The 26,923-nt window shown below is 44.1% G+C and overlaps 1 protein-coding gene across 10 annotated transcripts in view; it reads left to right on the top strand.

The window, feature by feature from the left end:
- The window catches only part of TMEM266 (transmembrane protein 266), a 134,869-nt gene that overhangs the window by 43,058 nt on the left and 64,888 nt on the right, over positions 1–26,923 (top strand). For 9 of the 10 annotated variants that reach the window (XM_023652779.2, XM_070232921.1, XM_023652810.2 and 6 more), the window contains 2 exons: positions 16,200–16,329; positions 19,827–20,015. In XM_023652779.2, coding sequence (XP_023508547.1) covers positions 16,277–16,329; positions 19,827–20,015 — 242 coding nt within the window. In that variant the 5' untranslated portion in view covers positions 16,200–16,276. Of the gene's footprint in view, positions 1–16,199; positions 16,330–16,747; positions 16,917–19,826; positions 20,016–26,923 lie in introns of all 10 variants that reach the window. The other variant, XM_070232906.1, reaches the window with a different exon arrangement.

Genomic DNA, 26,923 nt, shown 5'->3' on the forward strand with positions numbered 1-26,923 from the left:
GTGGAACGACCACTTAGGAAGACAGTCTGGCAGTTTCTCACAAAACTAAACATACTCTTACCACATGCTCCAGCAATCGCACTTCTAGATATTTACTCAAAGGAGTTGAAAACTATGTTCACACAAAAACCTGCACACAAATATTTACAGCAGTTTTATTCATAATTGCCAAAAACTAGAAGAAACTAAGATGCCCTTAATAGGTGAATGCATAAACAAACTTGGTACAATCTAGACAGCAATAAAAGGACATGAGCTATCAAGCCACAAAAAGACCTGGAGGAACCTTAAGTGCATATTACTAAGTGAAAGAAGCCAGTCTGGAAAGGGTACGTACTGTATGATTCCACCTATATGACATTCTGGAAGAGGCAAAATAGACACCATAAAAAGATCAGTAGCTGTCAGATATTTAGGGGGAGGGAAGGAGGGAAGAGTAGTCAGAGCACAGAGGATTTTTAGGGTAGCGAAACTGTTCTGTATGATACTGTCATGGTGGACACATGACATGAATCTGTCGAAACCCAGAGAATGTACAACACAAAGAGTGAACCCTAATGTACACTACAGGCTCTAGTTAATAAAGTATCAAGATTGGTTCATCAATTATAACAAATATACTACATTAATGTAAAAAGTTAATAATAGGGGAAACTATGGCAGTGGAGGTTACATGGGAACACTCTGTACAATCTCCCCAGTTTTTCGGTAAACCCAAAACTCTAAAAAATAAAGTCTATTAACTTTTTTTTAATGTGCTACTCAATTCCAAGGTAAGATCAGTTGCTGGATAATTGCGCAGCCATGTTTCTCCTTAGGCATCAAGATGACCTTGTACATTCATTGCTGATGGTACCTTCACAAGTTGCCCCCAGAACACCATTGACTTGCTGACAACTGTCCTCGAGTTTGATGGATTATTGAAGAATACTTTTTGAATGCAAGAACTACACTCATGGGGCCATCCAAGGGCCTTGCATTATTTTTCTGTCTTTAGAAAAGCTGCTAAACTAAATCTGGCACATAGTAATGTGCCTGAGAGATTTTTCTTTTAATTTGCTGATATGCACCCTGACCTTAAGGAGCTTATAGTCTGGAGTAGATGGTACAGGAGCATAAACCACCATAACACAAGATAGAAAAGTGATTCATGCCCTGAGAGAGATACAATAGAGGTGGGCAACCACCTGGCAACCAATAATCTGCTTTCTGTCTCTGGAGATTTATCTATTCTGGATATTTCATATACATGGAATCATACAATATGTGGCCTTTTGTGTCTGGCTTCTTTCACTTACCACAATGTTTTCAAGGTTCATCATATCTAGATTATTCTTGTCTTTTTTTAAAAAATAAAACATGCTTATGAACAAAAGTACTGAAAAATGAGACGTCTCCTCAAGAATACGACGTCCCTACCTCCCTGCATATAACTGCTGTTAATGATTTTGGATATAACCATCTGGACTTTCTAGATGAATGGAAGCTAATAGGGAACAATCAAGTTATGCCTCCTTCCATCATGTTCTGTTGTCTCTCCCTTCCCATCACCTGATGTAAATGTGGGAAGGTTCCTTAGCTTTTCTAATCATTTTCATGATTTAGGACAGGCTTATTTTTAGGTGTTAAAATATCCCATCTAAATCAGAACTTCAATCTCTCATTCTGTCAACACAGCCTGACCTGCAGACCAACTCTTCTGCTCCTCCCTACACCCCCAATTCCCTCTACTCACTCTGCCTGCTCCAGGAATCCTTTTGTAAGTTCCTTAGAAATCCACCTCCTGTGTTCTGCCCACTCCCAACCCCTCTGAGGGTGGGGGTGGGGCTTGCATGCAGCATTCCATTGGACACTCTGCCTAACTTCAGAGGGCTACATTCAGTTCCTGCTTTTGGCACAATGCCCCTGGGACCTCCCTGGCCTATGAGGCAGCCTTCTTGGATGGAGTCCTGTCAAGATGCCCATAGGAAATCCATAGCTATAGAGGGCACTTTTTTTTTTTCATCATCCCTCATCCTTTGAATGGCCTTTCTAGATTTGGGGAAATTCCCATGTTGAGTTCACTCGCCGTCCAAGGTAGCAGCCTCTCTTACAGACAGGGTGCAGCTGTGTGACCTATCTCTGTCAATCAGATGGAGCTGTGGGACCCAGGATTTGGAAGGCAGAAGGAGAGGATGTTAGTGTGGTACAGTGGCATCAGTGATGGTTTTTGCTGCAGCACCAGGATCTGGTTAGTGTTCTTTTTTTTTTGCTGAGGAAGATTAACTCTGAGCTAATATCTGTTGTCAATCTTCCTCTTTTTTTGCTTGAGGAAGATTAGCCCTGACGTAATATCTCTGTCAGTCTTCCTCCACTTTGTATGTGGGTAGCCGCCACAGCATGGCTGAACAAGTGATAGCCGCCACAGCATGGCTGAACAAGTGATATAGGTCTGCACCCAGGATTCAAACCTGCAACCTGGGCTGCCAAAGCAGAGCATGCCAAACTTAACGACTACGCCATGGGCCAGCCCCTGGTTAGTGTTCTTGACCATAGAGTTTCTGTGCATGACTCTGGTGCACCAGCTTTCAGTTTCCTTAAAAATTCATGCTCTGCTTAAACTGTTGAGTTTAATTTTCACTAAGAACCTTGACTGGTGCCATATTCTTGCTCAGCCTGGTGGTTAAGGTCAGTCTGCTCCCACCACTGCCCTCCTGTCCTTACCCAGCCATTTCCCACCACCTCAGCCAGCCTGGGAGTCTGGTATGGGTTTCTCAAGCCTTCTCGCCTACAAGCTGTTGAGAGTAGTAGTTACTGGACCAGCTTGACCATCTGTTAGTATGTTCCAAATAGATGGTCTGGCATCTCTCTTTAGAAAATGTGAGCACTTACCGTCTCTGTCCTTGATGTTAGGGCATCTGCTAGACTCTAGGACAACAGGAAAAGTTCCGTTCCACATCCCGTCACACACATATTCTCTCTCTATATTACCTAAGTGGAATCATCATATGTATGTCACTTTGTAACCTACTTTTTAATTTAATGTTACATTGCAGACAGCTTTCCATGTTAATGAGAATAGTACATCTTCATCCATTTTTAAAAAATCATCCATATTGATGAAAGTAATTTGCAAACAAAAAGCACCCATTTTAAATGCACACTTGGAAACATCACCACAATCAAGATCGAGAATATTTCTATTATTCCAAAAAGTTCCCTCCTATCCTTTTGCAGTCCCTCCTTCCCAACCCTCAACTCTAGGCAATCATTCAACATCCTTTTCAATAGCTGTGTAATAACCCCATAATATAGAAGTTCCTTTATTTATTTAAGCAATCTCCTATTGATAGACATTTATATTGCTTTCAACTTATTATTTTATTGATTCCTGCATCAACAAATATTTGTTGGGCACCTACTGTGTGCTAGGCATGGTGCTATTATAACAATGATCCAACAAACTTCTATATGTGTGTGCATGTATGTGTGCATTTATTAGCTTATTTCCTTAAAATATATCCCCTAAAAGTGGAATTGCTGGGGCAAAGAGTGTGCACATTAAAGTAATTTTGATAAATATTGTCAAATTACCCTTCAGCAAATTTGCAAGAATTTACATTCCTATCAACAATGTGTGTGAATGGCCATTTTCCCACACCATCATCAGTACTAGATATTATAAATTTTTCCCAGTCTGCTAGGAGAAAAATGATTTGAATTTATGTCTTTGCTTACTGATGAGGTGGACCATCTTAGGGTCTATGACTTTTTTTTTTTTTAAAGATTTTATTTTTTCCTTTTTCTCCCCAAAGCCCCCCCGGTACATAGTTGTGTAATCTTCGTTGTGGGTACTTCTAGTTGTGGCACGTGGGACGCTGCCTCAGCGTGGTTTGATGAGCAGTGCCATGTCCGCGCCCAGGATTCGAACTAACGAAACACTGGGCCGCCTGCAGCGGAGCGCGCGAACTTAACCACTCGGCCACGGGGCCAGCCCCTAGGGTCTATGACCTTTATTTGATTTGTAGAAATCACGGCCCTGGAAGCCAGCTTCGCTTTTCCTCACCCCTCAGAGTAAGGCTATGGCTGGGCTCTCTCCTGGGTCTCTGTCCCCTGAGCTGGACGGACATCCTGTCCTATTGGAAGTTGGACAGAGATCACCCTTTGGTTCCTGACAGCTCCCTACTTCCCTTTGAACAGCCACTTGGGAGAAAGTCCCCCACTTTGGGTTGGTCCCAGTCTGTCCTGTGGTTGGACCTGCCCCTGTAGGTACACTTGAGCAGGTCCACATCACTTAGAAGCTGGGCCAGAGGAACAGATTACAGGACAGCTAAGGCTGTGATCAGTGTTGCTTTTCTAGTCCACTGCTGTAGCCTCAGGACACTGCTGATTATGGAGAAGATTAAAATGGCCCCAGTGTGGCAGCTGCATCTTTCCTTTGGTGCCTCCAGGAGACTTCCTTCACCCCTCCAAGTTCAGGGGTCTGAAGGGGCTGGCTCTTTGTGGCTCCTCAGGTTGCTGCTCTCTTGATGGATGTTGTGGTCTTGATCGCCCTCTTCTCTACTTTCACATCTGAACTTCCTCTCTCCTATCCCCTTTGCTTCTTTTTGGTCATTTTGGCCAGTCACCAGAAAGGAGCATTTGTAAGGTGGCTCTAGACTCCCTTCTTCCTCAGATATCCTGATATTCAGTTTATATTCATTTTTATCTTTTTTGTTTGAAATGTTCAATATTAACAAAAACACCATAATCACCTTATTCAGTGCTAAGACTCATTCTCTCGTTGCTGGACCCATCAGGGTCTTATACTTGATGCACAGACTCGGTGTGATAGTATGTAAGTTTTTATCATTGACAAGCTGTTATTAAGTTGATTGGGTACCTTGTGTTGATGGCTTTTTAGAGACAAGGACATGTGGTGATAACGGTAAAAATTCTTCACATGCCATACTCCTTGGTCACATACCGGGAGCAAATGACATACTGTGACAGTGCCTGAGGTGGGTCAGTGAGATGTCATCTTCATTTACATGTTGCAAAACTGGGCTCCATCTAAGAGATTTGCCCAGTTTCGCTACCTCCGTCTCATGGGGCCTGTGTTGCATTAAGAGCCCAGGTGGGTGTTTTGACCAGTTTGGGTCTTGGTTGGGTTTTATGGTGTTTTCTGAGCCTGAACGTAAACCTTGATGAGAGTATCTATAGTTTTTTCTGGGTTGAGGGCAGATGAGAAACGACTGTTGAAGCTAGGGGAACAGACTCAGGGCTAGGAGCTTCTGAAGATGATGAAGGATTTTCTGAGCACAGACAATCTGGGATTGGCAATGGGTCCACAAGAGGGTTCTTCTCCACAAGAAGGAGAGGGGAGTGGAATCAACTGAGGCCTGGAGGTGTTTATGAAATTAGATACGCTGATTGTGGTTCTTGAAGAAGGGACATAAAGGTAAAGCCATTATGTGTGGGATAGTTAGTTAGGCCAGTGGTCAGTCACCTGGGCTACTTAAGGAAACTCCAGTTCTTGGCCTCCTGGATCAGGATCTCTAGGGTGGCCCAGGAATCTGCATTTTGGAGTCAGGCCTGCAAGCTCTCCAGGTGGTTCTCTGGCCCACTGCAGCGAGAGCCACTGGTGGACACCATTGGCCTCAAGGCTGGAAAGCTGATTTTCTCTTCTTACCTCTGCCACTGACTAGATAAATGGTCCTGGAAAAGGCCAAGTTCCCACACCCATGGGAAGAACCCCGCCTTTTCAATTGTGCAGCCCACACTGCCTTCCTCCTGCCTGAATCTTGTCACACTTTCTCTCTGTACCACTCAGCTAGCATTCAGCACATGTACTCTTCCATCATTATTCACATTTTACTGCCTTGCACCCTTTGTTCTGATGAAATTGAAAGCTTGCAAGCAGGGACTGCCTTACACTGATTTGCATCCTGGTGCTCAGCACCAAGCTTTGCACTTCCTAGGTTCTCCTAAATGCCTGTTACCTGAGGAGTTATGACCAATATAAAGGCCATCAGTGATGTAGACACCTTGGCTTGCATTTCCTCCAGTCTCTACCCTTTTGGAAGAAATGATATTGTTTAGAAGGAAATGAGATTTTTCCAGCATCCAAGATTTCCATAGGGTATCCTCACATGGCAGCATCATGTAGAGGGACAGCTCCGAGTTGGGAGGTTTCCATACAGACCTGGGTTCTTCAAAGAGAGGTATTGGTGAGTGGCACTTTCCTCAACTCCTAATTTAAACCAAGCCCCAGCTTGATGCAAGGGATATTGGGACATTGTATTCAAATGAGACATTGGCCAACATTTTGACCCTTGTCATCATGCAAGGACCTGTGATCTATGAAAGGAGATCTGACTTCCCTAGGAATGAGGACAGGAGAGCACAACATTGTAGGGGGCGACTACAGGAAATTCTGGTGCCACCTTCATTTTGGGCACTATCCTATATATTGATATACTTAGTTGATTAAAAAAAAAGAGTGACTTTTTCTAAAATTCTTCTCCTTTGATAATGATTTTTATTTGGATGGTCAGGAGCTATATCTAATTTAAGCCTGCCGTATTTCTACCTACACTCTTTGCCAGTTTATAAGTCCTGGGGGGTGGGCAGGAGGTGGGCACTGGAGGGAACCTGTGAACTGGTTATGTGATTGTTTAGCTTGAGGAGTTAGGGTTTATGGCACGAGAAGAAAACAGGATCCTCAGGGAATTGGCTATTGCTGAAACAACTCACAGAAATACTGTGACAGGGTAGTTCCTAAGTTCACTAAGTATTTTCTTGTGGTATAAGGATATCATTACTATTTTTGGTTTTACCCTTTTCCTCTGTTTTTCTGATTTTAACTCTGGGGCGCCATGGTGAAGAGGATGTAATTAAGTAAGTGGACTTTATTTGGTCCACAGCCACCTTCAACAGCTTTCAGATGATTAAGACTCTCCCCTCAGGGCCAGCCCGGTGGCACAGCAGTTAAGTGCACACGTTCTGCTTCTCGGCAGCCCGGGGTGCGCCAGTTCGGATCCTGGGTGCGGACATGGTACCGCTTGGCACACCGTGCTGTGGTAGGCGTCCCACATATAAAGTAGAGGGAGATGGGCACGGATGTTAGCTCAGGGCCAGCCTTCCTCAGCAAAAAGAGGAGGACTGGCCGTAGTTAGCTCAAGGCTAATCTTCCTTAAAAAAAAAAAAGTGCTCTTCCCCTCAGAGGGAAACTTTCATACTTTGCTGTGGAGTGTGAATTGTTCCAATCCTTCGGGAAGCAATCTTGTTTTAACTATTAAAATTTAAAATACATGCTCTTCAGCCCAGTAATCTCACTCCTGGGAATCTATCCCATATGAATAAAAATAGCAGTACATAATGAAAAATATACAAGGATGTTTACTGTAGCATTTTTCAGTGTGGCCAGAAAAAAAACCTAAAACTGCCCCCCAACAGTGAAATCGTTAACTAAATTATTGCGCATCCATACCATGGGACATTATGCAGCCATTAATTAAAGAATGAGTTCAAGTTTTATTGCTTGACTTGGGAGAGGGGGATTTCTACAAGAAATTTTTGAGTGCGAAAAGCAAAAGCAGATAAGTATGAATAATTTGTTTTTTAAATAAAACAAACAATGAAATGTTTACTTGTATATAGTTATATAATCACAAAGAAAAGTAAGGAGAGACATGCACAGGTTTCACATCGGTGTGTGTGTGCATATGTGTATTAGGGGAGGCCGACAGTGAGGCAGGTAATGTTGGGGATGTAGGCAAAAAGAAAAAGACACCAATAAAACATGAATTTCATGATAAGCAATTTATATAAAATTATATATATGCATGTGTACATATAAATAAAGAAACTAGGAAAAATGTAAATCTTTACCTACTCACCAGAAAGGATGTCCATTATATATTGCAAAGTGAGAAAAGCAGATTGCAGAGTTGGTTTTATTTTGTCAAACACAAACCCACAAAAATTAGCCTGTACGTGTGAGTACATGCTTGCATAATTCTGAGTAAGGATTTCTACACCTGGGTATTAACATAGGGACCTCAAGCAAGAGGTGGAGGGTTCAAATGGAGGCTGGAGAGAAGTTTTAGCTTTTTAAAAATGTACATCTTTGTATTATTTTTTGAGTTGCAGTGGACATCTGTCTACAACGTATCAGTGATCTATTACCACAATAATACCACATAACAAACCACCCAAAAACTTGGTGGGCTTACAAAAAATAAACCTTTCCTTAACAGATAGCTGAAGGAAGAGGGGAATTGAGCCTACCAGTGTGAGGAATCACTAGTTGCTTAATATTTATAAGGAAGTTTACAGCTTTCAAAGCACTCCTTTGAAATGTTTCATTATTCTCACCTCTCTGAGTTTTTTTGTTTGTTTGTTTGTTTTTTAAAGATTTCATTTTTTTCCTTTTTCTCCCCAAAGCTCCCCCGGTACATAGTTGTATTATATTCTTCACACAGTTGTATTATATTCTTCGTTGTGGGTCCTTCTGGTTGTGGCATGTGGGACACCACCTCAGCGTGGTTTGATGAGCAGTACCATGTCCACGCCCAGGATTGGAACCAATGAAACACTGGGCCGCCTGCAGCAGAGTGCACCAACTTAACCACTCGGCCACGGGGCCAGCCCCACCTCTCTGAGTTTTAATTTCTGTCTATCTATGAGTCTATTTCCATCACTAGCTCACAAATTTCTGGAGTACTGTGACCATATCTCATTTATCTTGATAATCTCAATGTTTAATATGGTTCCTAGAACATAGAAGGTGCTAATAAATGACTGAAGAATGAATTTTTAAAAAACAACTTTACTTATCTCATGAGTCTGTAGGTTGGCAGTTTAGCTAGGCACAGCTGGGTGGTTCTTCTGGTCTTGACCGAGCTTACTCACACACCTGGGGGGCAGCTGGCTGTTAGCTGACCTTGGCTGAGGTGACTGTACATCTTCCAGCAGGCCAGCCTGGGCATGCATGTTGTCATGGTGATGTGCAAGAGAGAGGGCAAGCCTAATCATGTGAGTGCTTTCCATGTTTGCTGATGTATTATACAGGGTTCTACAGAGAAACAGAACCAATGGGATATGTGTGTGTGTGTGTGAATAAAGAGATTTAATATAAGGAATTGACTCAACACGATTATGGAAGCTTAGAAGTCTAGACCCAGGAGAGCCAATGGTGTAAGTTTGAGTCTGAGTCAGAGTCTGAGAGCAGAAGACTGATGTCCCAGCTCAAAGACAGTGAGGCAGAGAGAGAATGCGTTCTTACTCAGCCTTTTATTCTACTAGGCCTTCAATACATTGGATGAAGCCCACCCACATGGGAGAGGGCAACCTGCTTTACTCAGTCTACCAGTTCAAATGTAAATCTCATCCAAAAACACCCTCACAGACACACCCAGAAATAATATTTAACCAAATACCCTTTTATGTGTCAAGTTCTCACATAAAATTAACCATCACAGTTTATAATCTACTTGGACAAAGCAGGCCATATGACCAAGCAACAGGTGAAAGGCAATGAAAAGGTACGTGATTATCTTGGTCCATTCAAGCTGCTATAACAGAATACCATGGACGGGGTAGGTGGCTTAAACAACAAACATTTATTTCTCACAGTTCTGGAGGCTAGGAAGTCCAAGATGAATATAATAGCAGATCTGGTATCTGGCAAGGGTTCTCCCTGCTTTGCAGACAGCTGTATTCTCATTGTATCCTCGCATGGCTGAGAGAGAAATCATCTCTGTTGTGTGTCTTCTTATAATGGTACTAATCCCATTCACGAGGGCTCTACCCCCATGACCTAATTACCTTCCAAAGACCCCACCTCCTAATACTATCACATTGTGGGGTAGGATTTCAACATATGAATTTGGGGGGCACACAAACATTCAGTCTGTAGCAACGACAAAGGAGGCATTGGTACAGGGAGGGTCAAGAATAGGGTCATTTTTATATTGTTCCATATGTAATATGAAAGATATTGAAGAAAGAGGACTTTTTCTCTCCATTTTCCAAAGAAGAGTCGCTTGCCTGGTGCCATGTGGAAGTCGATGGCAAAGTTAATTATATCTGGGTTCTTAACATAATTTAGTTAGCATTATATTAAGCAAAATATTGCTTAGGAGATTTGCAAAGTGTGGCATTTACACTTAAGATTTGCTTAATAAGGGGACTAGGGGTAACAGGGCAGCCACTGCAGCTCCAGCTCATTGTTGGTGCCTCCCAAAATCATAGATATTCGAGTTCCCCAGAAGCTCTGCCGAATTCCAGAGGGAAAATGACCTCAGGCTGGGGTTGGGGAATGCCTGCTGGGTGGTGTTCTTTTCTGCCCAGGCCAGCCAGGGAGAGGAGCCAGTGGACCCTTTGTCCCAGCAGGGACACAGTATGTTCAACTTAGGGAAGTGTTTGCTAGGAAAGAAAATATCAAGGAAAAGGGAAGTCTTATGATAATGGCCCTCTTGGTTCTCTTCTCAGAATACCTGGTAGATTGTTTTTTGTTTTTGTTTTTTGGGGGGGTTTTTTGGTGAGGAAGATTGGCCCTGAGCTAACATCTGTGCCAGTATTCCTCTATTTTGTATGTGGGTCACCACTACAACATGGCTTGATGAGCGATGTGTAGGTCCGTGCCCAGGATCCAAAGCCGTGAACCCCTGGTCGCCATAGCAGAGCACACAAACTTAACCACTATGGCACCAGGCCAGCCCAGACTACCTGGTAATTTTTGATGACTGGGTTTTAGTTTTGTGTGATCTTGTTTTGTCTTTCCTAGACCCTGCAAGACTGGTAATAATTGATAGGTTGCATTACTGTATAAGTGAAGAGGACCAAACAGCATAAAGTTAGAAGGATCCACAGGACACTGTGCTGCACCTAGAAAAGAGAGCCACTGTGGGCTCCCTGCCCGCTCGTTTAGCAGTTAAGAATTTTGCAATAGACTGGAGATTAGAGTGGGAGAATGCTTGGTACATGATTCTTCATTTTAACTACTTGTTAATGGAGTAAGGTATTAATGGGCCCAGGTAACAACAAGGATGACCATGTGTTGTTATACAGACAGCTTCCTCACCTAGCATAAGAAATACAGCCTTCTCTTCCTGGCGGTGTGTATCCACAAAAGGCACCTGTGCTCAGTGCCTTTTCCCTGGGAGCAAATTCTACAGCGAGCTTTACAATGTCAACACTGAACCTCACAGGCATGCAGTGCTCTCTAAATAAAAGAACCCTGAGGATTTGTGAGAGCACATTCTTCATATCTCCTACCAACCACTTACCAGGCTTTGGCCACTCTCATTTGGAGACCCAGAAAAATTTTTTCAGCTGAGCTTCAGAACCATATGAGAAGTCCCCAAACCTGGACTGGCAGACAATTAGTTACACACACAACAGCTCCTCTTCTCTTCTCGCTTGCTAAGAGAACTGAGATTTGTTTATGGAAACAATATACTGAGGCCCAAAGGATGAATCATGACTGATCTAGGCTCTCATATCACTCCTTACTTCCTAGGCCAGCTGCCCATTGTCGTAGGTTCCTTTGCAGCCATGTGACCCAGCTCTGCCCAAGGAGACATCAGGAGATGTTGGCTAGAGCGCTTGGAAAGATAATGCCTGCTAAATAAAAGATTAGAGTTTTATGAGGAGAAAGCATTTGATTCTTTCTTCGTTTGGGAGCTAGTTTGAGGATGTGCCAGCTGGGGCTGCAGCAGCCATTCTGCAACCACAGGGCAAGAAGTTTGAGTAACGCATCACACAGAGGATGGGGGAATGGAAGAATGAAAAGAGCATGAGTCCTTGGTGATATCTTTGAGCCGCAGCCTCCAAACTTCTTGTTATGTAAAATAATTAAAAGTCTTCCCTGCCTAAGTCACTGTTGGTCAGATATTCTGTTAATTGCAAATAAAGTAACTAGTACACCTGGTCTCCTTGAGTCTGGCCAGGGTAGGTTCTGCTGACAATTCCACCATAGTAGCTTTGCAACCAGCTAATTTCATCTGCAAAATAGGAATAAAAATCCCTTCTTTACCTCAACTGAACTATCTGATTCAGAAGATCAGAGTGTGGTCTGTGGATCAGCAACTCGGTATCCCCTGGGACTTTGTTCAAATTGTAAATTCTCAGGCTCCCACCCCAGACATACTAATTAGAAACTTCATGGGTGGGGCCAACAGTCTGTTTTCATAAACCCTCTAGGTGATTCTGGTGTGATGGAAAGTTTGAGAACTACTGATATAGAGGGTCAAATGGAGCAGTTGCATGTCAGAAACACCTGGGAAACTTAAAAAAGATTCTCAAACTCCACTTCAGAGTTCTGATTGAGCATTTCTACAGCGTAGCTTATGAGTTTATTTCCCAAAAGGCCCTCAGGTGATTTCGTCATTGTGCAAACATCATGGAGTGAACTTACACAAACCTAGATGGTGTAGCCCACTACACACCTAGGCTATATGTTACGAATCTTATGGGACCACCGTTTGATATATGGTCCATCATTGAGTGAAATGTCGTCATGCAGCGCATGCTGTAATTACATAGAATCATGAGTAACAGGTGGAAGAGACTGGGATTTTACTAAACTCTAAAAAGCAGCCTTACTACCCACCACAGACACACCCAGTAAATCCAAAACAGGTTTTCTCTTCTGCTTTCACCAGGTTTATGAGACAGCAAGTTTGCACTTCAGATGTTCCTTTATAGAATGCTAGACTACACCTGCTTCGTGCTAGGCTTATGCTTCAGGGGTTATTTCATTTGGAAAATATTATTTTTAAATAACATCATCTTAAGGGATCTTGCCTTCTAAAATGTGCCACTTGTTAAGGATCAAAACATCTAATGGAAGTAGCCTACTCACTGTCCATCCAAATATGATTTTACCCTCTTGCCTACCTCATCCTTGCCCTTGTACTGGAGATGTCAAGCATTTCTTCCCCACTCTACATCTCCTTTCCAGGAAACTGCAGTCCCCGTTTCCAGGGAACCTGTTCCTGCACTCAGCCCCTGCTGAGTGAGTGTTCAAATCCATGATACTTTGGAAAATAAAAAGACAAAAAAACCCTCATTGATCAATTTTGGAAGATAAGATACCAATTTGTTTTTGAAAACCAGTAAATAAAAGGGGAAAAGTTAAGCATTTATTCTTCTTTTTCTATATGAACTGTATCTGAGGGTAATCAAATAGTTAATGAGGGAGAGTTTGTCTTCATAGAAGCAGATAAATGAAGAAGGAATGACGAAATCATAATATGACCCTTTTGCAAACTCTAATGAATTAATGGATCTCGGAAGTGATCATCAATGGATGTTAATATCACAAAAAGGGGAACAAGAAGACATTATCTGTCTACTAATGGAAGTCATGAAACTGCCTACAGTCTTGAAAAAAAAATTGAACCAGAATCTGATTAACGTTTATAGACTAACTAAAAGTTATAGGAAATACAGAGGACAGAGGAACATGTTAAATGACATTAAAGGGATACAGTCACCATAATCCAGACTGTGGGAAACTTTTCTGGGGCAAATGACCCCATTTTTCCAATAAATTACATGGAAAAAAATGAGATAGAGGGGGAAACTTACAGATTAAAGGAAACCAAAGAGTCATATTAACCAATCATAAGGTTTGGACCTTGTTTGGCTCCTGATTCAACAAATATTAAAAAAATTATAGGACAAATGGAGAAATGTGAACAATGCCTGGACATTTGATAAGAAAATATTGACTTGGAGATGATAGTTTTGTGGTTATGTCTTTTAAAGAAATTCTTATCCTTAGAGGTACATGTTGAAACATTTACAGATGAGTGAAATGACATCTGGGATTTGTTTCAAAATAATCATATTAGGTGGGGAATGAACAGGAATATAGAGAAGACTTTTCATGAGCTGATAACTTAGAGTTGGGTGATGGGTGACTAGAAGTCCATTATACAATTCTATATATTTGAAATTTTCCTTCCAAAAAGTGAAATTAAAAAAAAATTTTCATCATTTTCATTTCTATTTTTTGCATATGTTTTATATTGGCCATACTATATTAGTGTAGTAGCTCATGTTTATTATTTATAAATGTAGGTTTATCAATTTTTACTTGTTCTTCATTACTAAGAGTGCACAAAAATTTTGGAGTTTTGTGTTTCAAACTTGCCTGCCCTGCCAGACTAGAGGGTCTGTGAAAGCAAAGACTTTCCTATCATATCCTCCACAAGGCTAATACCTTGTGTAGCAATGTAAAGTGCTCATTTGGGAATACAGTGTGTTAAAACACCATTCCGGAAGGGGGTCTTGCTCACATCGTCTCCCAGTTGTGGGTACCTTGATCCTGATTTCACTGTTGGTTGAGATTAGGCAGTCCACATGCCCAATCTTACTACTGGGAGAAGTTTGTTGGCTTGAGGCTTTATAAAGAGAACAAAAAAGATTGAGACAGACTAAATCTGTGTTATGGAATGGAGAACTTTATAAAGTTTACTGCACAATTAATACACAATCCCAAATACTATAAAGGAGAGTTCTGATTTTAATGTTTAGCCTCTTCTACTCGGGTGTACTAAGGTAGGTGAAACCCTTAGCAAGGTGTGGTGACAAAATGTCCACATCCTCCCTGCTGTCATCCCTGACCCTTTGTCCCATGCTTTTTTTTGCCCCACAAACATCTGGTGTGGAAACAGTGGTCTCTTATATTAAAGCCCTTCTGATTTTAGAAAAGTCTCTTATTTCCAGTTGCTCTCAGTTGAGACTTTCCCCAAGATTTCCTCAAGTTTCTTTAACTTAAGCTCCCACTTTTCTTAGTTATGCAGAACTTAAAGGAGATTCCCCACTTTGCAAATTTACCATCTGTCCCCTGATACTTCTCACCCTAGGAGCCACTTTTCCTTTGTGTGATATAACAATTCTATTCCTTTGTATCTGAGAGCAACGGCCTCTGAGAGCTGAGCTTCAGGTTTGGGAGGGGGTTTATCCTGTGTTGACGTCTGGTTGGGTTTTTTTGTTGGTGAGGAAGATTGGCCCTGAGCTAACATCTGTTGCCAATCTTCCTCTTTTTTTTTCCTCCCCAAAGCTCCTCAATACATAGTTATATATCCTAGTTGTAAGTCATTCTAGTTCTTTTATGTGGGACGTCACCTCAGCGTGGCTTAATGAGAGGTGCTAGGTGCCCAGATCTGAACCAGTGAAGCCCAGGCCACCAAAGTGGAGTGCACAAACTTAACCACTCAGCCACAGGGCCGGCCTGTGTTGATGTCTTGTAGGAAAAGCAGTTTGCAGTAGAATGCAACTTAAAAGGATTGCCCCCTTGAGTAACCTCCCTAGTAACTTATTCAAAATCACCCAGAACCCATGTCTGTTTCTTTGTGTACTTTCTGCTGGATTGTTTCTGTCTCCCAGAATACTTCTAGGTGGTATCATAGCACTGGTTTATGGAAAAGTATATTCTATTTACCTAGTCCAGCTATTAAGAGGAAATCTTGCACTCAGCCATCCAAATGCTTTGGAATGTGTTCAGATTCAACTAACTGTGCAATTTAAATTTATAAAATAATAACTATGGCAGTAAAAACCAACACTACATGCTAAGCACTATTCTAAGTGTTTTACACAAATTAACTAATTTAGTTAGCTCTATTACTATTCCCGCTTCACAGGAGGAGAAACTGAGGCGAGAGGGCTAGTAAGTGGGGGCTGGGCTCTGATCCCAGACAGCCTGTCTCCAGGGTGTGCTTTCTCTCATTGAGAGACCAAATTGAGAAGGAGAGGAGAGAAGAGCCTGGAAAAGCAGAGGGGCAGAACTACCAGAAGGGAAAGAGAAGTGGGAGAAAGAAACTTGTGGGAAAACACTTGAAATTTTTGAGACAAACCTGATTTTTGAGATCCCTAAAGCTGAAGTATAAAGTTAGCCTGGTTTTCTTAGGCACGGCTGTTTACTGGAAAGAGCTGTGGATGAGAAGTCAGAGAACCTGGGGTCCAATCTGGCTCTACTGCCATCTCTGTGTGACACTGAAAAGTCACTTTGTCACTCTGGGCCTGTTTTTTCATCTCAAAAAAGAGAGTAATTCTGCCCACTGTTGTCTCTCAAAGGGCGATTGTAAGAATCTGTTCAACATTACTTTGGAGAAAAGGGCTATATGGAAGAAAGTTCTATGGGATTCCTAGACGAGCTTAGGAGGACTTTGGTTTGACATCTGTGTGTCATAAATTCCTACTGTTTAATTATTTGTTTTCAGGGCACCATATTTGTATGTCTTGGAACACACACTTGGAAATGCTGACGGCAGGCTTCATGACAGCTGAGCCCCACTAGATGCCAAGAAAACCTAAGGCTCTGGTTGCATCTTTCAACATGACCAATCCACAGTAAGTAACATCGTAGTCTGCTCTCTCTGGATGTTGAGTTGGTTCATCAGAATCACAGATGCAACCAATAGCTCCTTCTCCAACCCTGTGGAAATGGAGGAGCTCCAGGTGGTTTTGTCCTTGAGCCCAACATTGAAATGACTTGTTAAAATCTGCTCTTTTGGAGCCAGCCTGTTGGTGTAATGGTTAGGTTCACACACTCTGCTTTGGCGGCCCAGGGTTCGTGGGTTTGAATCCTAGGCGCAGACCTATGCACTGCTCATCGAGCCACCCTGGGGCAGCATACCACATACAAACTAGAGAAATATTGGCACAGACATTAGCTCGGGGGCAATCTTCCTCACACGCACACACACGCACACACACACACACAATCTGCTTTTTCTCTGAGTTGCCTCACTGTCATCTTATTTTTTAGTTCAAAAAAGCGGAGGAATTCTGCAATCAAAAACTGTTGCTATAAATCTCCCAGAAGACAAGGATCTAATTCAGGCAACCACTACAGACATTTCCTTTAGCAGGAGGCCACAGAAAATGGGAAAACCTTTCAAAAGCAAACCTCAAGACAAGATTAGGAAATACTTAAGGTGAATTAATAAAATGGGAATTGCAACGAAATTTAGAAGTCATGAGAGGGTTTCTAAAAGCAGGCTTTATGAACCCAAGGCAGAACTCTTCAGAGAGAATTGCTTTCAGTTTCCAAAACCTAAGATGCCATGTGGACCAACCACTTAATCTTACCAAGCAGCAGCCAAGTGGTCAGTTATTTTGTGTTTTGCAACTCATTGGCAAACATACCAAGATGAGAACAGCACTCCTTCTGTTACACCACACTGCTCCTGCCTGCCTAGCTGTGGGGCTGACTGCTGTCATCTGGAGCATGAACCTGTTATCTATTGCCACAATAATGCCATGTAACAACCAACCAGAGGACCTCAGTAAAATACAGCAATAAATGTTTATTCCTCACATGTCTGCGGTAGCCAGCTAGCTAGCTTTGCTAATCGTGGCTGGGATCACTCTTAGATGTGGAGCTCCGCTGGCTGTCAGCTGATCTAGGTGAGACTGGACTCTGATCAATGTTCTCCCCTAGGCTAGGCTGGTCACCTTCTAATGGCAATACTGCAGGTGCAAGAAAAGAAGCAGAAGTTCGCAAGTGCTTTTCCATGACTCTGCTTGTATCATGTCTGCCAGTATCCCATTGGCCATAACTAGATGCATGACTGAAAGCAGACTCAAGGGTTGGGGAAATATACTCTTCTTTTTGATGGGAGTTGCTGCAAAGTCATATGGCAAATGGAGGAGTGAAGAATGGAGCCATTAATACATGTCATCCACCACACTGTTCTTCATAGCCAAGACCAGGGGGTAGTCTCAGTACTAAGGCTGTGAACTATAGGACCTTCACTCCCACCAAAGGAGGACTTGTCTCCTCCTGCTGAGATGACCACCTGACCAGAGATGGTGTTGGGCCGCTGTGACCACATGCAAGAGGAGAACAGAGGGCAGTAAAATCAGGAAGGCAGACGCAGCTTGGTCCATGCTTCTCAGAGCCACATCCTGTTAGTCTCAGAAACTCAACCCAGCCCTCTGTGAACACCCCATTGATCAGAAAGCTCTATTTGTTCAGTTCAGCAATCCATAGTTTCCTTGAGTAGTCCAGAGGAAAAGAGAACAAATTGGATCCAGCATATGCTTTTTTGGAAACATCTAGAAGAGCCAGGATTCCCCCCATAAACACCCACAATTTTATTTCAATTATTGAGAAACACAGAAGTCTCACATCCTATGACTATTCTGTCTAAAGATCTTGAGTCATTTTGTAAATGTCACACAATGATGAGTACTATCATCTATTCTTGACAGGTAGCAAAAAGCAAAGATTTAAATAAAGTCTACAAAAGAGAATTGGGACATTGGAAATTATTTGGTGAATTCAGGTAGTTTGGGCAGCCAACCTGCGGCGCTCGAATAAAAATCCCACTTTTCTCTCAATTACTTGGATGATTCACGCAAAAGAGAAGTTAGCAGAGTCAACTCTGAACTTCCTGGATAGCTGCTGTTGTATATTACTGATCAGATTTCAATGCTGGTTGGAAAAGAAAAGTTGAGACTTTAGAGTTCCCCACCCAAGTGTAAGGACTTGTCACTCCAGAGCTCCTCCTACCTGCTCTGTATTTCTCTTACCCATGTCAGATCATACAGTAAGAAGCAATGGCCCTTAGGCAGCCTCTATTTCACCTCTTCATGTTTCAGTTGGAGAAACTGAGGCCCTGGAGGAGCCCCACAGAAGTTGGCATGAAAGTTGGCATCAGAGCCCAAGAACAGTGTCTAGCAGACTGGGCTGCCACCTCTATATTAAATAAAACTGGCCTCTCAATGTTCCCTCAAATATTTAATTTTTCCTCCTCTCCATTCACACCATTTTTCTTTCTAACCCTCATTGTTTGGCCAGAGGCACAAGACCTAGCCCCTCAGATTCTACAGGATGAGATAGGATCAAGAATGGGTTGGAGGGACCAAAGATGGCACCCCAGGAAGTTAAAGCAAAATGGTCTAGCCCAGCATCTCTTTACAGGGTTGTTGGTGGTATTTGAGCAGGACAGGTCTTAGTTGTTGGACACATTGCAGGATGTGTAATGTCCCTACTCCTACTTATGTCAATAGTGACCTCTGTGGTCATTGTGGCAGCCAAAAATGCCTCCACAAATTGCCAAATATCCCGTGGTGGAGGGTATTGCTCCTGGTTAAGACACCCCATAATGCCAATGGAGTTGTTCATCATGTGCAGTGCCCTAGGTGAGCCTAATAGTAACACAGGAGGAGACTGACAATGCCTCAGACATTTGACCAAGTGCCCCCATTTCCTACTCTCAACCTTAAAAAGGGAGATGTAGTAGGACCAGTTCAAGTAGAAAGGGAGTGGCACCCAGGGATAGCCGGCCCCTCCTGTCCTCACTCTCCCAAGGCCTACTCGGTCTCTCCAGGTTTGCAGTAGGCTCCCCAACGACCAGCAGTAAATCCAGTCATGAACAAAAACCTCTCTTCTCTATTGTGGTACAGATGGTAGAAACATTCCAAAGCACCTTTACAAAGAAACACAGGAGACAACTTAAAAGAATCTATTACTCCAATATAAAGTCTGGTAACTGAGAATCCTAAAAGTCTAAGCCTTGGTTTTGCTGGTTGGCAGAGTTTCTATCTGGGTCTTTACCTCCCATTGATGAAGAATCCTGCCCCTAAAGCTCATATTTTCAGATCTGAGTAATCTTCTTCGCATTCTTCCACTTTTCTCCAAATGGTGAAGGAGATGAGGCTATTAGGGCCTCAGTCCAGTCCCTTGGGTGCCCAGCGGGGAAGAATAGCAGCCTTATGTTTCTTCCACTCCACCAGCACAGCATAGTTCTGGTGCATTTTCTCTCCTTTCCTTGAGGAATGGAAAAAGTATTTTGTTCTTGAGGGATGATGCTCCCATGTTGTCTTCCTCCCCAATTCAGGCCTGCCATAGAAGGAGGAATTTCTGAAGTTGAGATCATCTCCCAACAAGTAGACGAAGAAACCAAGAGCATTGCTCCAGTGCAGCTCGTGAACTTAGCCTATCGGGAATTGCCCCTGGCTGCAGTTGACCTCTCCACAGCAGGCTCACAGCTCTTGTCAAATCTGGATGAAGATTACCAAAGAGAAGGGTAGGTGCTGGGACCATGGAGCAGCTAAGAAGTCTCTTGCCTAACTCCCTGGGTTTCCATGGGTACCTCCAGCATGGGGGGGTGGGTGGGGGGGAGGTGCAGCATAGAGATTAGAGATGCTGAATAGTAAGAGACCAGAGATCACATCAGGCCACCCAGGCCCTTTTTCTCCCCAGACGTTTCCTCAAAAAAAGGCTTTGGGCACAGAAAATACCTGTTGCTGCTAGACAACATCTCATGTGACATTTGCTTGGAACTCAGAGAATCATAAAATTTGTTTTAGGACTGAATCACCCCTTAATGTCCCATCCAACCCCGTCTCTGTACACTTGGGTATCAGGAGACCCGCAGGGATTAGGGATTCTCCTAAGGTTGCAGAACCCGTAAGAGATGGACTTGGACTGCACAGCCCTCTATCAACTGACTCTCACCAGGGAAGAGGCTGGGAAGAAAGCATTCTGCATGCAGTAATGTGGTAGTATGTCAGGGATTTTAGCAGCATTCAGCCGGGAACTGTGCAGACATTAGCTGCTCCCTTTCCAGCAAGGACATGTAGGATATGCTAGTCCTTCATTCAAAGGAGTGCCCCCTACCCTCTCTTACTTAGCTTGTCAGTCAGAGTGGATGCCTTTGTTCCCCAATTAACTGCTCATTAGCCTGGTCTGTCTTACAAACATGCTTTCTGAAGGTGAATGGTAGAGTATGAGAGCTGGATGGGGCAGGATAGATACACCAGTTTGACTCTCTCTGTTTACATGGGCGAAGCTGAAGGCCATAGAAGTGCAGGAACAGGTCCAAGGGTCACGCAGCAGGTCACACTTTCCCCAGCCCCACCCTGTTGCTCTCAGATATAGAATTTTAAACTGGCCAGGAGCTTAGGAGCCACTGCTGGGCCACTCTTCTTTCTCAAGTGCCTGTAAGTATTTTGGAGTCTACTGGGTGCTTTGAATGTAAAAACAAAGGGTTGCTGGGTTATTCTGGAAAAAGTAAGGAGCCTTAGCTAAAGTTAAATTTGTAGAGCTTGGATTCCCTGTGCTTGTTTCCAGAAGGAGCTCTCCCACTTCCCCAGAGAAGTGTCCTAACAATTGTGAACCCATACACCTTTTGCAAAAACTGCACCCCAGTGGCTTTCTCTGAAAGTATAATTTTCTCTGAGTATTGTGCATAAGTCAGCAAGACATTAGGAAAAAAGGACAGGCAAGCGGGTGGGAGATAGCTGAGGGACGCCTGGCAGTGAAGGCGCCATACCCGTAGTACCCTCCTGATGGCAGAGCCGGCTTCTCTGGGTCTCCATGTCCTTGAAGCCCCTGAGCCAGGGCAGCTTCGCACACATGTGACCGGTGCAGTTGCGAAGGCCTTGCACTTGCTTTAATGCTCTGCTGCTGTTGCCTTGAAATTCTTAATAGTTTTTAACATGGAGCCATGCATTTTCATTGAATTTCGCAAATTATGTAGCCCGGCAGTCCTTCCCTGAGCTCCGGGTCTCTATGTTACTGCACTCTGGTGTTCAAAAGCGGTAGTGCAGTCTGGTAACATGCCTCAGCGGCTGGCAAGGACTCCTTTCCCGCCTGGCCTGAGCCAGTGTTAGGCTTTTTCAAATCAGAAGACGGGAGAGAAGCGGGAAAGTCGCCAAGGGTTCTGGTTCGAGGCGGCAGACACATCTGCACCTTGCGGGTGTACTGCACAGCGGGTGTGTACCGCTCCCTACCTGAACCAGAGAAGGCAGAGACGTTGCTTTGTCATTCCATTTGCTTCCGAATTGGGCCTCTGCAAGCTTTCTTCCCCTCAGAGGAATACAGATAAAGTGCCCACAGGCAGAAAGGTTCTTGATTTGATTTGTCTCCAGGTGTGCCCTGGAATGCTGCTCCTATTGGGTAAATAGGAAGCAGCCTGGTGAAGGGATTTGCCTGGCTGCTGGAGCTCCTGGCAAGGGGCTCCATTGGCAGCCAGACGGCTTCCTGGAGGAAGGAAGTGCAGGTGTAGGACAGGAGCCAGGGGAAAGGAGGCAAAACAAAAGCACACTGCAAAGGGGGAAAGGCTCTTCTCAGGGTTTCCTAGCTCTTGCTGCATTTCCTGGGGTTTCCCCAAAATTTCCAGCCTGACCCTTTCTGAAATGATGCAAAACAACACTGTATACAGTTCTGGTGGGTCTTGAAAAGGTTTGGTGTAAATTTTGTCAAAACACCACTTCCTACTAAGGAAAGTGCCATGTGTAGGTATGAATCTTGTCTGTAGGAAATGTGGAGACCTCAGGGACTCCAGCAAAGAAGTGCCCAGTGACCCAGACACCCTGCCATTCACTTCTTTTGAGCTCAGTGATATTTCAGTGCTTTTAAGTTTCCCAGAATCTGGAAATGTTAGGGCTGGGAAAGACCTTAGAAAGCATCTATTCTAAATATTCTAATAGGATACCAGAGTCAGAGAGTGGAAGAAACTTGCCCAGTGTCATGCAGCGATAGACACACAACTAGAGCCCCGTCCCCTGCCTCCCAATCCAGGCTAGCAGTACTGGGCTTCCGTTTGTCACCTGTCCTTTTCCAACATCACAGATGTGACTATAGTTAACACATGTTGCACATGTGTTACCACTGTTAGGCTACACTGTCAAATGCCTTTCACTGTTTGGTATGCTTTTATGTCCCTGAAAGCCCTGTGAAGGAGGAGCAGTCACCATAACGTGGGTAAACCCCTTGGCACAAGTGGAAGAGCTCTCTCTCTGTCAAGCTCCTTGACTTTCCTAAGAGCCCTTTGTCCTTCTGATGGACCTGCCCAGCAAAGCCCAAACTGCAGAGCTGTTGCCACCTACCCTCTCCATCTACACCCAGGCTGCTGAGAGCTCAGGGAGGAAAAGCAGACAACTGTGCAGATTGGTCTTAGTCAGCTCGGACTGCCATAACAGAAGGCCATGGACTAGGTGGCATAAACAACAAAATTTTATTCTCTCACAGTTCTGGAGATGGGAAGTCCAAGATCAAGATGCCAACAGGGTTCAGTGGCTGGCGAGGGCTCTCACCTTGGGTTGCAGATAGCTGCCTTTGAAGCTGGGTACCTAAGGGTTACTATAAATATTCAATAAGATTACATTTCAAGACCTTGTTATGAAAGGCAGTTAATCTTGTCAATTTGCTATATTCCTGTTTAACCTGAGGGGTACCTCAAGGGTCACAAGTTTTAGGAGCTTGTTATATAGAAGAAAGAGAATGCCTTCAAGGATCACCAGATAACCAGCCCCCAGCTTCCCTGGATGCCCAGAAGTCAGATTGCTGAGGACCTTATTGGGAGTAAAAGAAACACAGATTACCCCTCTGTTTCTCTGAAACTCCCCCTGCCACACCCCTTAGCTCTATAAAACCCCTTGCTTTCTTCTCTTGTTAAAGCAGATTTGAGAGAATCCATGCTCCTGCCTTCTCATCTTGGCCAATTCGAATAAACCTTTCTCCATCTCTAAGTATTGATGTCTCAGTGTTTGACCTACTGTGCATCCGGCACATGAACTTGAAATTAGGAGGTTTCGTATCACCTTCTTGCTGCGTCCACACATAGCCTTTCCTTGTTATGTGTGTGTGGAGAGAAAGTGTGAGTTCTGGTTTCTTCCTCTTCTTATAAGGGTGCTATTCCTATCATGGGGGCCCATCCTGACCTCATCTATACGTCATTACCTCCCAGAGGCCCCACCTCCAAATACCATCACATTAGGGAGTTTTGGCTTCAACATATGAATTGGGGGAGGGGGCATACACAAACATTCAGTCCACGACAGTGCCTCCCCAGACTCAAGATCTCCTGCCTCAACTTGTGTCTCAGTTTTGCCTGACAGTCCTCCTCTGTGGTTCTGGTTAGCTTTCACTCCTGGTCCCCAGGTGGCTATTTCAGATCACTTCCATTTTTCTCAACCCCCCTGTTGCCCTCAGCAGATGACCCCCTCTCCTCCTTCCTCAGAAAGTAGAAACAGTCATGGATGGACTGCACATACCCCTCAGTCCCTCTCTTCCTCCCTCCTAGGGCCCACCTCACCTCCTGAGTTGTGATTCCCCTCCCACTTTCTCATGAATTTTGCTCCATCAGTTATATCCTGACCCTGACTCATCACATGCTCAGGTCTCTCATATCCTCTCTCCGCTCCACATCCCCGTTACCTACCACCGTTTCTCTCTTTCTCTTTGCACCTAAACTTCTTGAAAGCCTCATCTGCACTTGCCATGCCATGTCCCCTCTGCCCTCCCCGCCCATTCATTCCTTAGTCTACTGCAGTCTGGCTTTAGCCTTATCTACACCATGGAAACTGCTCTCCTCAAGGTCATCAACAGTTTCCACGTTGCTCGGATCCTTATGTTGTCCTCTGTCCAGCATTTGAAACTGTCAGCCACTCCCTTCCTCCTGAAACACAGTCTTCCCTTGTCTGCTGCCAAACCACACTCTACTGATTTTCTTCCTACCCCTCTGGCTGTTCCCTCTAGGCCTTTGAAAGATTGTTCTTCCTCTGCTTGCTTCTTAAACGTTGGAGTTCTTCATTTTCTGTCTTTCACCATTTTGCTCTACTAATTCTACACACTGGGTAATGTCATCCATCCCCATAACTAAATTAATATCCTTCAACTTGTAACTTTCAAAGCCGTGTCTCTATTCCAGATCTCTCTCTTGAACTCCTGGCTCATTTCCATCTACTCCCTGGACATTGTCACAGGGTCCCAAACACACCCCAGAATCCTAACAGGTATCTGTGGAATTATCTGTTCTTCTGCCTCTGAATTGGCTGCATATTTGAGAGGAGAAATATTCTTGTTTCTACCCAAATTATTGCTAAAACAGCCTTTTCAGTGATAGCACTCAAATCCAGCCTGAGGAGCCATGACCTGCCCATCCGGAACTTCTGGCCATTTCAAACCAAATAGGCTCCAAAACAAATTATCTTTTGCCAAAATGTGTTTTCTATGGCCCTGACCATGGAACCTAGACCTCGCTGCCTGGCCTCCCCAACCCATTACTACCAAAATGAGTCACATGTGCATTGAGGCTCATTTACAAAGACCCTAAGCCTCCTTCCTGCCTTGACAGGAGCCAGTGGTTTCCAAGACACCAAAGCCCGAAGAAGGCAGTCATTCAGATATAGTCATCACTAGAATTTGTGTCCTTCCTTCTCCCCTCCTCTGGCTCCCTCTCATCCATGTCCACTGCCCATGAAGCTGCTACCACTGACATTGTCCATTGTGGACTGCTAGTGCCAAGTTCAGGGGCTTCTGAAACCACAAGGCCACAGGGTGCCTGTAAAAGGTGGGGAAGAAAACCCTCCCCCCAACCCCAGACTCTGTACCATGCTATTGATGAGCCCAGAAATGAGCTGCTTCTGGCCACAGCTCTGGTCCTGTTTGTTTTGGCCTTCACTTCTCTACAACCAGGTCTCCAATTCAATCTAAGGGTTGCACTGGCGATCATGCCACCTACATCATCATCCTCTCCCTCCCTGCCTCCTCCCACCAACCAAGTGCCTCCTCCTCCAATAGTGATAAAACACAAACCTCCACATGTCTTCATATGTGAACATCACTCAGGGGAAGGGGGCAAGGGGAACAGAGGAGGTGTCTGAGCATGTCTGAGCCCCAGCTGAGTTGGTCATAATGTCCCACTACATCCTGACAGACTAGCTCAATTCCTTCTCCCTCATCCCTCATGTTCTTTCATCTCCAAGTCCTGTAAATTTCTGCTGCCTTAATCTCTCTCTCTTTTTTTTCTTTTTCCTTTTTCTCCCCAAAGCCCCCCCGGTACATAGTTGTATGTTCTTCATTGTGGGTCCTTCTAGTTATGGCGTGTGGGACGCTGCCCCAGCTTGGTTTGATGAGCAGTGCCATGTCCGCACCCAGGATTTGAACCAACGAAACACTGGGCCGCCTGCAGCGGAGCGCGTGAACTTAACCACTTGGCCATGGGGCCAGCCCCTGCCTTAATATCTCTTCACCATACCATTCTTCTCACAAAGGATTGGAGACTCTGTCTGCCAGGTGCTTTGGACTGCATATAACAGAAAAATCATCTCAAACTCAAACAACAAGGACTTTCATTCCCCTGTAACATGGAGCCCAGGGCTAGGGCAGCTTTGGGGTTGACCCAGAGTCTCAACAATCCCTAGGCGGGGCACAGTTTCCTTCTTTTCATCTCTCCACTCTGTTGTCAACAGTGTTGGCTTCGTCCTGACGCTGTAAGTTTTCCCTTAGTTTGTGAGAGGGCTGCCTGTGATAATCAGGCCATATCCTTCCTCTTTCATATCTGGCAAGAGAAAATAGCTGCCCATCATTCTCTTTTAAGAGCAACAAAGAACTTCCCCGGAATCCTTCAGCTGCTCTCTCCTCATGTCTCATTGGGTAGAATTGGATGACATTGTAAGGGATATGGGAAAACCCATAAGCCAGTCAGGCTCACCCTTTGAACTATATCATTTCCCAAATCACATTGTTACCCAGTGGGCCAGAGGTAGGATGGATATTGGAGAATCATCCACAAGGCACCACAGCCTCTAAGAGAACCAAGTCTCCATTCATAGCCTTCAGTCCAGAATTAGATCTATCCTTCTGCCTTTCTAGTCATTTTTCGATTTGGGAAAGATCTAGAAACATGTCTATCTTCTTAGACTCTTTCTTCAATAACTTAGTCAACTTGATTCTTCCACTCTGATAACAGTTTGACTTGTGTCCATCATCCTGGCTTTGTGCTTTCGTGTAACCAGAACCCCTCCTGCCTGGTTCTGGACATTCTTTGGCATTGGACATCACCCCTTTCAATGGTGGGAAAGTGAAGCATAGAACTGCTTCTCAGTGAACCAACCATCCACCTTTGGAAGAGAGAGACGGTTTCCAGGAGACTAACTCATGGCTCAGACTGGAAGTTCTACCTTCTCTTAACCAGCCGCAGTACAT

The sequence above is a fragment of the Equus caballus genome, chromosome 1 (assembly GCF_041296265.1).
Source record: "Equus caballus isolate H_3958 breed thoroughbred chromosome 1, TB-T2T, whole genome shotgun sequence".
In the NCBI taxonomy this organism is placed as follows: Eukaryota; Metazoa; Chordata; class Mammalia; order Perissodactyla; family Equidae; genus Equus; species Equus caballus.